Source organism: Trachurus trachurus (genome assembly GCF_905171665.1).
Source record: "Trachurus trachurus genome assembly, chromosome: 13".
In the NCBI taxonomy this organism is placed as follows: domain Eukaryota; kingdom Metazoa; phylum Chordata; class Actinopteri; order Carangiformes; family Carangidae; genus Trachurus; species Trachurus trachurus.
This window is the reverse complement of record NC_139892.1, coordinates 33594741-33608265: the sequence shown is the minus strand read 5'-3', so window position 1 is coordinate 33608265 and position 13525 is coordinate 33594741. Positions and strand designations below refer to the sequence as shown.

The following is a 13525-nucleotide window of genomic DNA, read 5'->3' as shown; positions in this document are numbered from 1 at the left end:
TGCTCACAAGTCATGTTGCTTTCACTTTTTCTCATAGTGAAAAACATTTCAATTTAATTTTCCGATTTAATTTTTTATTTTTTTATTTTTTATTAATCAAGTCAGTTATTTGATTGGCTGTTGCTTTGTTCTGAATGAATGGGTGGCTCAGTTATAATTAGTGTTTTGGCTGGTTGTGTGAGTTGTTCTGTATTGATTGGCATGGTTATTTATATTATTTAGTTGATTCTGAAGACTTATAACATTATCAATGTTTTCTTTTGAAAAATAAAATCCTGCATGGGGATTTTAAAGCTGCTGATATATTATGGATGAACCATGCAGATGGTTCATCCAAATGTGATTCAAAACCTGATCACAACACTAGAGGGCGACATGCTGCAATCAAACAACGGACACTGACAGAGGAGTTTATTGAAATAGGTTGGTCAAAAGTTGACAGCTTGTTTTTGAAAGTTGCACATGTAGACAAATGATTTGATCATTTTTTTCCTCATATTTATATACTCAAAAGACTGGTTGTATATAAATTACAGCACACACACACACACAATCACTCACACACTGTCACTGTCAACACAACAACACATCAAAACTCACATTCTTTCAAGTAAAGACTGTATATTCATAAATATATTATTCACATAGAATCTTTTATATTGGGTATTTCAAGGAATTTTGAGATATAGGTTATTAATGTATATTACTGTTTACACTGTCACTATAATCCAAGAGCTATATTAAGCAATTATCATACAGTTTGAATGTATGTACATTTGCACATGTGTGTATGCATTTGTGCATGTCATCACAGAGTTCATCCCTCCTTTGGTGAATCAACATACGTCCCTGCTTCCTGTTGTCTCCCAGGCTTGCTGCACCTGTGCCACCAGCACCCTTCTTTATCCATCTATTTGCCGTTCTTGTGTTTCTTCTGTTGGAACTTCCTGAAATGGGTCTGGATGGTAGCAGCGGCCTTCTCAACTTCAACAGGGCTGAGTGGAGGAACGGGAGTGGCGCACGTACCATTGCTGATGTTGGAGTCTGAGCACGACAGGACACATGGTATAGCCAGAGAGGTAGAGGCAATAGCCATGGAGACATATTCTGTAGCAATGATTGAGTTCAAACACATTGTTTACATATTATCCTGGATCCAAGCAGGCTATTTTTCTGATTAAAGTTGGAATCAGTTGGGTTTGACCCTTGATTTGAGACAAACCCTTGTTATAACTTTACTGTGATGATTTTTGTGGCAGAAAAATAGCCAGCATTTAATTTGAAAAATATGTCTACTCACTCTTTCTATACACGCCTATGCTGTTCCTCCTGAAGCCATCAAACTGTGAATGAAACAGAAAAACTGTGTGTTATATGACACATTTAAACTGATAAACACACACTGACGCACAGAGCAGTGAGGATGCACAAGATGCATCAGATACTTGTCAGGTATGACACTTATCAATGCTACAATCTCATCTGAAACTGGTCCAAAACATTTTTCACATACCACAAATTAGACACATGACACAACAGATAGTCTTTCTTGAATTCTTTCACTCAACTGTACAAAATGTGCCGCACTCAAGGAATGAGAGTGTGCGTACTGGACATGTGTTATGCCACCTGTGTGTGTGTGTGTGTGTCCTTTCTATCAGCAGGTAGAATAATGACCTCAAACACAAATCCCCTTGATTGGGATTACAGCTCAAGAAGAGCATCGGCAGGGAAGCCACAGGCTGACGACTGGAACAGCTTAGACTGCTCCCACGTCAGTGTTGCCTGCAGACACTCCCACACACTGTAGTCCATGACCTCATCTGTGAGGTCTACTCTTTCCTTCTACCAGAGAAGTTAATGTGAATTTGAGCTATGACCAGCCAGTGACATATAACATCTTTAACACATTTTCCATTCTATTTTTTTTTATCATTTGCTGCTAGCCCTATAGATGTTCTCTTTTGGTGAGTGGTTCTTTCAACACCTGTGGTCATGGTTAACCACAGCCACAGGTACTACTTTCTCTTGCTCCACTTTGTTTGTATGTGACCAACAGTTTTGTATGTGTAGGACATCAGAGCTATGCGTTTGAAATAGGCCTCTCTTTATGCAGAAATTCATAGCAAAATATGAGGAATAGCCAAATAACTACAACATTATGAACAGTGCTGATGGAAGTAAAATGATTTATTGATTCATTAAGGGTCAAAAGGTCACTGAATCTAATGTAACACTCTAACTTTATTGTATCATAATAGATCATTTCACTGATGCTGTTTTAGTTCAGAGGCACGAAAAGTCATTTCTGTCTGTCTTGTAAATCATATTCCTCTGCTTTCCTTTACAGTCCCCCCACCCGAGACGTCGTAAGCAAGCACAGAACATGTGACCAGCTTAGATGCTCACATGCTGAGTCAAGTTTGACTTGGCTGCTGAACTTTCCACATGCTCTGTCTGTGCATGAGAAATGAGAAGATGGGGAAAAGCTGAATTATGAGTAAAAAAATCCAGCTGCAAAGGCAGGGGAACTTCATATGAAAGGAGAACTTGTTTCTGTTTCCTCAAAATCTATCTCCAGTGAAAAACGTAAAACCTGAGGAGACCCCAGCAGATCTGCTCGAAAGAGGATGTGGTTATGGTGGATGTATCATTTATGTACTGAATGACTCATTGTATTGAGTGTAACAGAAACTATACTATACAGAGACTATACACTACAACCGACCTCTTCTGCTTTGCTGGTTCTCCGACTGTGTGACACAGAGTGAACCTGCCATGGCAATGGCTGGGACAGCATGTAAGGTAAAGGTTCCTGTTGGCGTGCAAAGCGTACCCCTATCTGAAAAAGAAAAAGGAAAATGTGTGAGAAACAAAGTAACCTCATCACCGCAGGTTTGAGGCCACGTTCCTGTGAGAAAGTTTTACTGATCAAAGGTATGAAGGACAATAACACTTCGGTAAACTCTGTGACCTTTCACTACTGAACTGGTGAACAGCTTTTTTTTTTAGCAGCACAAGTTAGAGTAGGAGATGTTAAGGCAAAAGGAATAAGAGAAAGAAAACCTCCAGATTTTAAGTTTGATATGACATTAATTACAATGGGATGCTGTCGATATAAACCTGGTTTATATCTGACTCTTACAACAGGTTTTAACATCACACTAATCACACTCTGACGCTGTCAATATGAACTTGATTTGTATTTGACACTTACACTCTGCTGGTTGAGGAAACCACAATGTTAATGTTGCAGTTATATGAAAAAGCACTTTACCTACAAAGGAATTTCTTTCAATGTTTACATTTTGTCTGTAACTGATATAGTGATAGTGATATATAATCAGATGAATTAGGCGAACTTTGTAAGCAAACAGAACATAAACTTAGCACTTTTAATACATGTTCAATTTCTCCAAAATAATAATCAACACAACTCGTCCATCTATGGTAATGATCATCTTACCGATTCTACGACTCTGACCATCATGTACATGGCTGTTAGCATGGTGATCAACATCTTGACCACTATTCCTTTAGTGTCTCTAATAATCCTTAATGTTCTTCTGGTTTTTTCGATAGCTTTCCTCAGTCCTGCCGAAGGGAAGAGAAGTCCACACAGGAGCAGCAATCAGGAATGCAAGGAAGAGCTACTCAGGGGAAGGACAACTGGACACACGCTGTTGAGTGGGTCCACTCTCACATGGGTTTCTCAGGTGCACACACACGCACATGCGCGTGCGCATATACATAAACATGCACACAGACATGCATGCACTTCATTCCCTGCAGTGTCTGATACATGAGGGTAATACTGCTAAAGAGCTTTTCAGGACAGAAATAGAGGAGCAGTAATCTTTTCCTCTGCACGACACTTATCCCTCAGGTGTGCTTTCACCTCTCCAGCAACTGCAGTGGATGAGCTATTATTCAGAGGTGCAGGGCTCTAAGAAAGAAAATAAACCTTGGTGACTATTTGCTTTGGATATCATTTTATTCTCCTAGCACATGTGTTGCATGCTGGTTATAAAAGGTCCATATAAATCAAGGAGAAGGTCCCCGGTTTTGGTTTCTATTATGGCATCCTTGATATGTTTTTAAGTTGCAACCAATGAAGTTATCAAAAATATGTGGTAGTGTGTGTGTCCACTGTTTTTAATGGTTAAACGCTTTAATAAGTCATTTATTAATGATGAACAAAGCTATTAGTTACAGTGTGTGCCTTTGTGTATGAAAGGAGGGGAAAATGGTGGAAAATCAGAGGATTACATCCTGACCTACACCAATACTTTATTGATCCCAAATACAAATACAGACATATGTGTTTGGGTAAAGCATTAAAGTTTTTTTTCATTTGTTATCACTGTCTGCCTGTGATTCATGTGTTCGTGTTCAATGGCTGTCTGAAGACCAAATATCTTTTGGGATAATAAAGTGGAGACTGAAGTACAGGACACTGTGTCTAGGATCAAGTACCGTACTCTCCTTCATTTGAATTTCTCTCTGCAGAAGAATTGTCCACTCTCATCCTGAGAGCCATCTGAACCTGCTCTGAAGTAATGAAAGAAGCCCAACATCTTATTACTCAAGAAGACCAAAGTAAAACATTTATTTCACAGGATTTCTACAAAAATGAAAAAACAGGCTCTCTATGAATTAAGGGGAGCATCAGTATACCAGTTATCTGTAGTAATCAGCTAGACCTATATCTGAGAGATCAGACATGACCAAGGGTTTGTGTGCGTCATTGTCTGGAGCCTCGCCTCTGACCCTCGTAAACTATGATAATACTTTGGAGTTGTGCCTGTGAATACATTTCACTAATACATCACACTGTGACTGGCTGACGCTGCCTGCCTGTTATCAAGTGTGAGTATCAAGCCTGTCATCTAAAGAATTTTTACATAATCATTAGTCTCATTTGTTCACTCTTGCCTACGTGTTTCACTGTGGGTCTGTGTGCATATTAGTGTTGTTCATGTTGTACTTATGGGATCAGATAAAAGTGTAGTAAGGAATGCGTCTCATGTCATGACTGGACAGACAGGTATAAGAGCTTGCCTTGACACACAGAGACACAAAGCCACCTGGTCACAGATCAAATGTGAAGGATACTCGTTTTCTCTTGCCAGTTGTATGAGGAGAAATAGGTAAGAACATTATTATCTTGGAGAAAAAAATATAGACAGACTGACACTATCACAGGGATAATTATTTGCATTTGCAATGTGTTCGTGTTACTTGAGGGGATTGTACTGTGAAACAGCAAACTTATTTTATGAGGAAAATATTTTTTGTGCAGGAGGATGTGTGCACAGCAAACACAGGTTGAGGATGCATTGAGTATCTTCACACTGGATTAGAGCTCCTAAGATCCTAAAATTTATCAGACTGAAGAGTACAAATGAGTTACAAAGGTAATACTTAAAAGCAAAGGAGTTAAAAAAAAACTGAATAATTGTAAATACAGTGAAGCAGTTACTCAGATTAACATAGAATCAAACACAAATGAGCAAATAGTCAGCTATCTAAAACAGATTAATATAGCATGTTAGTGAGCATGTGTATGATAATGAGTTCCTAGTATACTTCACACTTTCTAGACAAATCCACAAAACCAGTAATGAATGGATCAACTAATTAATCACTTAACTATGAATTACTCTGACCAATTGTTTTTTGCTTTCTTTGTGCAGTAGACCATGAATGGTACAACAATGTGACATCTTGATGCAAATCACTTTATTGTATTATTCAAATCCATATAATCTAACCTTTACCCACTGGTTGACCCCCAGATTTACATGCATTAAACTATGTTAAATTTATATTAGGTATAAAAATAATCTAGTTCTACACTGACCAACTACAGCAGTGACATGATAATTTCCCTTTGATGCATCAGTATTGATATCTACTAAAAACAATAGTGCAATAATCTCACAGGACATTTTACTGCATATTACTGTAACTGTTTTTAATTTACATTTACTCAAATAACAGATGCAGTTATCAATGTTTTTCTTTAACACGATCAATTTATGTACTACCTCTACGAGGACATTTTACAACTAACATACTTGCACTTTTAAATGGTGCACCTTTACTTTTAATGGAGTATCCTTACGTTATGTTTTTGCTACCCTTACTTAGAACTGGTATGTTTTGTGGTGAGTTGTACTAAACAATAAGTTTCTTCCTCATTTTCAACACCTGTCTAGGTATTTTAGCTGCATATTAGTAATATTCCAGCTTCCAGAACAATGAAGTATGGTCACTTATCACACATGGAAAGTATCCAGACTCAAAATTAATCTTAAGAGTTCTGAAGAGCTGTGAGGTGGTAGGCTAAAACTAAGGGGTAGTCACCTCATTATCAGAGCAGTGCTTTATCTTTCTGACAGTTTCTCCTACTGAGGAGAGGCCATTATATCAGCATATAACAGTACGCTTAGCCTCTCATGGATTAAGTTTTATTGTTGCAAAGAGCAAAACGAAACAGGGAGGAGACTCTTAGATGAAAAATTTCAGGGTAATGCAGATCTGGCCAAACGGCCTCTTCTGTACTTTCCACAATAAACAGTCCCCCGAGATGAAGAAGGAAAGTATACGTTTTCACATTTGCAGAGATACATGTGGTATTTCCAACAGGAAGTGAATAACCATGATGGTGATGCTGCCAGCCTAAACAATGGTGATGAGTAATGAAGGTCAAGGAAAGCACAAACTAATGCAAGGGATAACTTCTGATAAAATGTTTTGATTGAAGATTTTCTGGTATCCATGGTTGAGATGAAGCAGTCTAAATTGGTCTTATATTAATTACAGTGCTGAAAAGACATATGAATGACAATGGATAGAGAATAATTTGTACATTTTACAGCTTTTAATTGGCTGAAGGAAACCATGTAAGGTTGTGATTGAATGATGGGGTGGTGTTTACTGTATTACCATAATAGCAGGATAAGGTGAGTTGGAAGGCATGTGCAAGGAGATGGCAAGATGATCACACAAGCATTTCATGAAGATTATTTAAGCCCAAGGAAACTACTTTTGTCTGCATTGTGCTACCTTTTATATTCCACTAATGGTTATGTTTACATTTTTAATCACAGGGTTCCAGTCAACAATCCACACTAGTAGTGATGTGGCTGACTGCGGAAGGAAAACTCATTTAATACACAGGGAACAGACATTCAGCTGGATTTACCATGTCACTGAAGATTAAGCGTCTGAGCAGCAAGAAGAAAAGTACGTTTATTTTTTTATTTGTTTTGTTTTTCAGGGGTTGTACTGTAGCAGATAGAAATGTATTTAATTTGGAAACAACAATTTATCTGAATATGGTGTGAATACTCCTGTCTTGAAAATGAACATGGATCCATGCATCCTGTTTTTTGTTGTTGTTGTTTTTAAAAGAGGTAGACATTTTGATGTTCAACCATTCAAAAGAATTTCCTCTTGTACTTTTGTGTAATAAATGTATGCCTACAATCAGGGGTTAATGGCAAAATGTGATATTCAAAGCTGTCGGTAGAGTACCATTTGGGGACCTCAAACATGTTTACAATCCAAGCCCAAAAAATGTATTAGCCTATATCTGCCATCTATGATGAGAGGTCTTGTACAGAAGAAATGCTTCTGCTGCAAACCAAGCCAATGCAGTGGCTCTATTGTGACTGTCTTCCCACCTATAATTTTGCCAATCCAAATTATTTCAAATTGTTCAAATGGTTTGGCTCTATGCTACATGTGTGCTGAACAACCATGAAACCAAACCATTTGGTTATGTTTCATGACAGAAATTAATTATGTTCACCCTTATTATATGATAATTATTATATTGTTTTCAAACCAGAACCTCCGAAGGAAAATGCCCAGACAGAGGTTCTGCAGAAGCTGGGCCTGGAGGCCTATAAGACTGCACCACTTGACCCAGCATCTATGTTGGGCATTAATACATGGACTACGGAGATCAAAGCTCCCACAGAGCCCAAAGATCTGCCAAAAGCTTTCCTCCAACGTCTGTGGCTGCTCAGCCCTGATGCCCGGAGTCCTTGCTGCAAGCCTTCGAGTAGAGCTCTGAACAACAATTCACGCCAGGAAATGACAAATGGTTTTGGAGAAGAAAGTCACCATGCCATCAACCCCGTTGATCTAGTTACAGCTGTCTTTATGTCTTCCAACACCTTTCTTCAGCAGGAGATGGCTATTCGCATGGTGCAATGCAAGTTTGCTGTGCCTCTAGTCCTACCAAGCATAGATCCAGAAGAACCCAGTCAGTTCCTTCTTTGGCCTTTGAGAGGTGTTATGAGCCCCTGGACATCCCATTCTCTCAACAACAACAACAGTAAGGTTCAAGAGGGGGATTTGGCAAGTACATACATGCCAATGATTTCTTGTATGAAGTTTGGTGACTGTGATGTGTCTAAGTCACAGGTGCTCAACCGCATTATAAGTGGACCTTGCAATGAAACATTTCTCCACAAGAAAATGGATGGAGGACAGCTGCAACGGAAACTCTCCAATGGCCTGGTAGAAATTGGATGGTCTCTACCTACTGGAGATGCTGCCAGAGATAATTTCCCCGTCCCTGTGGTCATCTCAAACCTACGTGGAGATGCCAGTAAACATGAGAAAAGCATCATGCTTCTATGTCAAGCTTCTTCTGCTGTGATTATTTTCTGTGGGAATCTTAGGGAGAAAGATAAACAACTTCTTGCTTCCTGCAAAGATGTGGCTAATGAGCTCATTCTGGTTGATCTTTCAGACAATGAGAGAAATGAGAACAGCGTAGTGGGATTTGTGGATGAACACCTTGAAGAAGACATAGGACTACCTGAGGAAAAAGTGCTGCAAGGGAGAGGTTTGACTGAAGAAGAACTGGCTAATAGGCTGTGTGACACACTGAAAGAACTGTTACCAGATAAGTTGAAACTTGTCACACTGGAGGCAGCAGCAAAGTTAGCAGAACAACTAGGTATAAGTGTAGATGAAGGGGCAGTCTGTAAAAATGCAATGGCCATGGCAGAAGAAGTATTGAAAGGTTTAGATGAGGGGTCAGCTCTATTTAAGGAGAGACAGCTTCCTTTGCAGGGGCATTTATGGCGCAAACTGGCTGAAATAGAAAAGACAGAGAGTAAACTGTGGAAAGAGGCAAAAATTGACCCCAAACTGCAAAAAGAAAATATAGACATCTCAGTTGAGTTGAGTGGCTACAAAATGACCCCAGCTATGAAGATTTTCACCGATGCTCTTTCCACAAGAGACATAATGGAGAGAACGTATTTCTTATGTTGGATGAAACTGAGGCTTCAGCCTAAACAAACTGTCCATAGCGCACAAGATCTATTCACAAATCTGCAGACAGAAAGGAGAAATGTCATACCTGAACATTCTGATGAGCGTGAAAATGAAAGCAATGGCGAACAGGACAGTGATACTTTCTACACAAATTCTTCATTTGAAGAAGAAGGAACTGAAGAGCAACCTGGAGATGCTGAACTGCAAGTATCTGATCAACAGTTAGACAGTGAACCCACACATGACCCAGTCACTGACCAACAGGCATATATGATGTTAAGTGAGAAAGAGATTCAAGAAAAAGCTGAAAACATATCCAGTTTTGAAGAACAAATTTCAGATCAAGTCTTTCAGAATCAAAACAATGATTTGGAATCCGGAGGAACAGGGATCTTGCGCCACCAAGTGACACAGCAAGATGAACCAGAACTGACAAACAGTGATTTGGAATCTCAAAAAAGAAGGACCTTAAGCCGACAATCGACACTGCAAGATGAATCAGAACTTACAAACAGTGATGTAGGGTCTGAGGAAACAGGGACCTTAAGCCGCCAGTCAACACAGCAAGGTGAACTAGAACTGGCAAACAGTGATTTAGAGTCTGGAGGAACAGGGACCTTGAGCCACCAGTCAACACAGGAAGATGAACCAGAACTGACACCAGAGACATCAGATGTGACTGCTGAACAACAAATGTGCCCAGATGTTTCCGTTCCTCAGGTAGATGTGAGTTCAACTCTTTTTGATCCTGATCCATCCTCTCTGGGGCTTGAGCACTTTTTGCGTGAGATGGGCCTAATTTTCGAGTTAACACACATCAACCCTGGCAGTGGGACCCACAATGTGTTACGTCTTCCTGGTTTAGCTGCTGACTTGCTTCTCTATGGGATTCCTATTGAACTAATGGATGGAGATGCCTCAAACATTCCCATGCGCTGGCTGGGCTGTGTTTTGGCAGAACTCGCAAGCCGTCTACCTAATGACCAGCGCAGGGCTCGAGTGCTGACAAACCTTGGAGTGCACCATGCAAGGAATGCTGAGGTTCTTTATGCATTATTTGGGGTAACATTCCCTGAAGGAAGGAAGAGATCGACCAAGGGGGTGTATATGGTTGCCCTCTGCCTCCCTGATACCCTTAGAGCAGACATGGGATGTGATCTCCTCTTGTTAATTGATGTAGAAGGTCTCTGCTCGATCTCCCAAGGTAACAAAACAAATACCCGGATCCACGACAATGAGATTGCCACTGTTGCATCAGGAGTGAGTGATGTTTTAATGCAAAACATCTCTTCACATCCAAGTTCTGAGTTTGAAACAGATTTTACTGTTCTAGTCAACGCTCTTCTACGCATCAAGGAATGTGGCTCCATGCCCAACTGCCCACTCCTGATCCACAATGAAGGAGTAAATAGCCTATTACAAGCTTCACAGTTAAAGCGTGTTTCTGACATGCTTCAGACAGAGACTGAGAACAGAGAAAATAACAGTGCTGATAATCAGTATACCAAGACCACAAGCTGCATCACTTTTGTTGACAGGCCTTGGTCCCACACATCCCTCTCTGAACCAGTGGATACAGAGTACAGTAGTGCTGTGTTAAAGCTCAAGAAAACCTTGTTCGCGGCATTGAGGAAATGTGCAGCCAAGTCTGAAGCCACAAATCTGCCAGAATTTATGGTCCGTTTGTCTGCTGTCTGGGATGCAGTGAAAAATGAATCATTCTCATTTGGTCTGCAGAAAAAGGATAGAGCTTTAGCGTTCTCTTTATTTTGCACAGTGTTTTCACACTGGGAAATTATTTTCCAAGATCACATGGACGGCTGGCTTAGGGGAGCAACAAAGAAAATTGTCAAGACAAATTCAGACCCTGCAAAAGAAGAAGACCTTATGAATGAGTTAAAGCATGAAGCCACAAATGAGGTCAAAAAAGAGATGGACAAACTCAGGTCAAAAGTAGAGGAATACTTAATGAAAGATGACCTTCTCAATGGGATCACTGAAATGTTAGAGCCAATCTTTACGTGCAATATAAGTGACCTCCAGGAGCGAGCAACTGATGAGACAATCCAAAGGCTGGAGTCAATCAAAGAGAACCACTGCTCTTCAACACAGTTGAAAAAATTCCAAACTTTGCTGGAAAAAGAACAAGAGATCAAACTGCACACACTTGTTGAAAAGAGCAGGTCAAGCCAAGTTCTCCTTGAAGATACAGAGCTAGAAGAGGAATTTGAGGGCATGTGGAGTGATGTGTTGTCAAAGTTTGACTTCAGGCCTTCGGAGACAGATGATATAACTCCAAGAGTGACAAGTATTCTGATGCAGAATCTAATGAATCGTGGTCTCGAAAAACACATGACAAAACTTGTGGACATCGGCAAATACCAGGCATTTGGCTTCCAAGTTCAGAATCAGCACTTTGGACAACGCAGCAGATTAAAGAAGAACAACCGCCAACAGAGGTTAGAGGCCAAACAGCTTGCAAGCAATGTGATAGAAGACTACAACCAGTTTGTAGAAAATAAATGTAGCTTAGCAGCAGATTTTTCTGACAGCTACATTACTGAATTGTTAGAAAATGTTGAAAAAGCATTGGAGGAAAAATCTCTGGAAATCAGATCGGCTTTTGAGGTGGATCTGAAAGTGTATCTCTGTAGCTGCGCATGCCATGACTTCCAAAAGCTACACGATCGCTATGCTAAGGACGCAGACCTTCTGACATGTATTACTGCAACCAAGAGTACATCCTTAGCAGAGTTTATCTACTGGTTCAGAAAGAGAGACCAATGTCAGAGGGCGGCCCAAGCATTCTCATCCATGGTCATCAAACCTTCAGTGTTGGACTACATCTATAAACCACTGGGGGCACGTATCACAGAAGAGATCCGAGCTAAAGAAAAACAGTATGAGTGCCCACGTACCTTCAACCAAAGCTTGCTGGAAGACCTGATAAATGAGGACAGCTTTGAAAACGTCCTAGAATACTTGCTTTCCTATGACAGCTTCATAGCAAGAAGGATCCAGGAGACTGTGATGAATCACCTATCTGAATCAATCTATTTGGAAACATGGAGGCAACATAGACTTGGAGAAATTGTGGGAAACGTTGCATCAGCAGTGAGCCAAGCCTCCAAAGGCACCAGCAGAGTACTGAGTGAAATAAAGCCACTGCTGGAGAGAGTGTGCCTCATTTTAGGGGGAAATGTAGATATGGATGTTGCCAGGGCCAGTCTCAATGGACCTCTCTTCAGTATCACCACAGAATGGGATCGTTTTGTTACATATTTTATGGAGTTACTGGCTGAAATGCGGTTGGACTTTGCCCAGGAGTTCTCCCAAAAGGTGGATGCCACCCAACTCCTTAAATGCCTTCCAGTTTTGCCCCAACGGTTGCTCTTCCACAGAGTGAGAAGTTGTGACAAGCAATGTCCTCTCTGTGGAGTCCCTTGTGAGGTGCAGGAAATGGGGCATGAGGTTCACAGTGCTGTGCTCCACAGGCCCAAATGCATGCTGCCTGACGTCTCGTCCTGGGTGCCCAGTATCAGCTGCCCTGACAGCATGATTGAGGATGATAGCACAGCCGTGGCATGCAGTGACCTACGGTTCCTTTATCCAGACTGGGACATCTCCCCTCGGGACCCAAACACCCAGATGCCCTGCGTTTACTGGAGGTACTGTGGGGTTAATTAAGTCCTGAATATAAACATTTCTACCATACAATCAGTTTGTATACAGTATATTTGTCCACAGGGGTTCCTATATGAAATGTGCTAATTGTTCTTTAATTCGCAGATATGTGTTGGTGCAATTCAATGAAAATTTTGCAATGGAATATGGGAGGACGCCAGCAATGATTCCTGAGGAGTGGGAAATGATCACTGAGGAAGAAGCTTTGGCCAGTCTGAGGGAAGCCTTTTCTCATGGGCCAGTGCTGATGTAAGGACTGCACTGTGCTATGTGATCTCTTTATCACATGTGAGATTTTATTGATCAAGATCAGGTTCAGGCTTTATTTAGGAGTCATAAAATTACCAGTGATGTTGATAATGGTGATGATGGACAGAGGAATCATATATCCATATACTGATAATGAAAAATGACTTATTTTTATTATTTGCCTTTTTATTTAATTATTATCTTTTTAATTATGGTTGCACTTAATTAAATTTTTATTTTGATGCTTTGGATACAGTATGACCCATGAGGAGCACTTCTTATTTGTACC

General features: G+C 40.3%; 3 protein-coding genes across 3 annotated transcripts; all 3 read left to right on the top strand.

Annotated features, from left to right (window-relative positions):
- Positions 1-7211: 7211 nt before the first annotated feature.
- Positions 7212-9529, top strand: LOC310996374 (up-regulator of cell proliferation-like; the record flags this gene model as incomplete). Its single annotated transcript, XM_083985750.1, has 3 exons — positions 7212-7251; positions 7859-8850; positions 9470-9529. 3 exons carry the CDS (start codon positions 7212-7214, stop codon positions 9527-9529), a joined length of 1092 nt encoding a protein of 363 aa, XP_083841876.1.
- A 467-nt stretch (positions 9530-9996) lies between these two features.
- LOC310996373 (up-regulator of cell proliferation-like) lies at positions 9997-10868 on the top strand (the record flags this gene model as incomplete). The annotated part of the gene is made up of 2 exons (XM_083985749.1): positions 9997-10707; positions 10842-10868. The coding sequence occupies 2 exons, from the start codon at positions 9997-9999 to the stop codon at positions 10866-10868; spliced, it is 738 nt and encodes a 245-aa protein (XP_083841875.1).
- Positions 10869-11538: 670 nt separating this feature from the next.
- On the top strand, positions 11539-13240 carry LOC310996372 (uncharacterized protein; the record flags this gene model as incomplete). The annotated part of the gene is made up of 2 exons (XM_083985748.1): positions 11539-12971; positions 13093-13240. The coding sequence occupies 2 exons, from the start codon at positions 11539-11541 to the stop codon at positions 13238-13240; spliced, it is 1581 nt and encodes a 526-aa protein (XP_083841874.1).
- Positions 13241-13525: the final 285 nt, after the last annotated feature.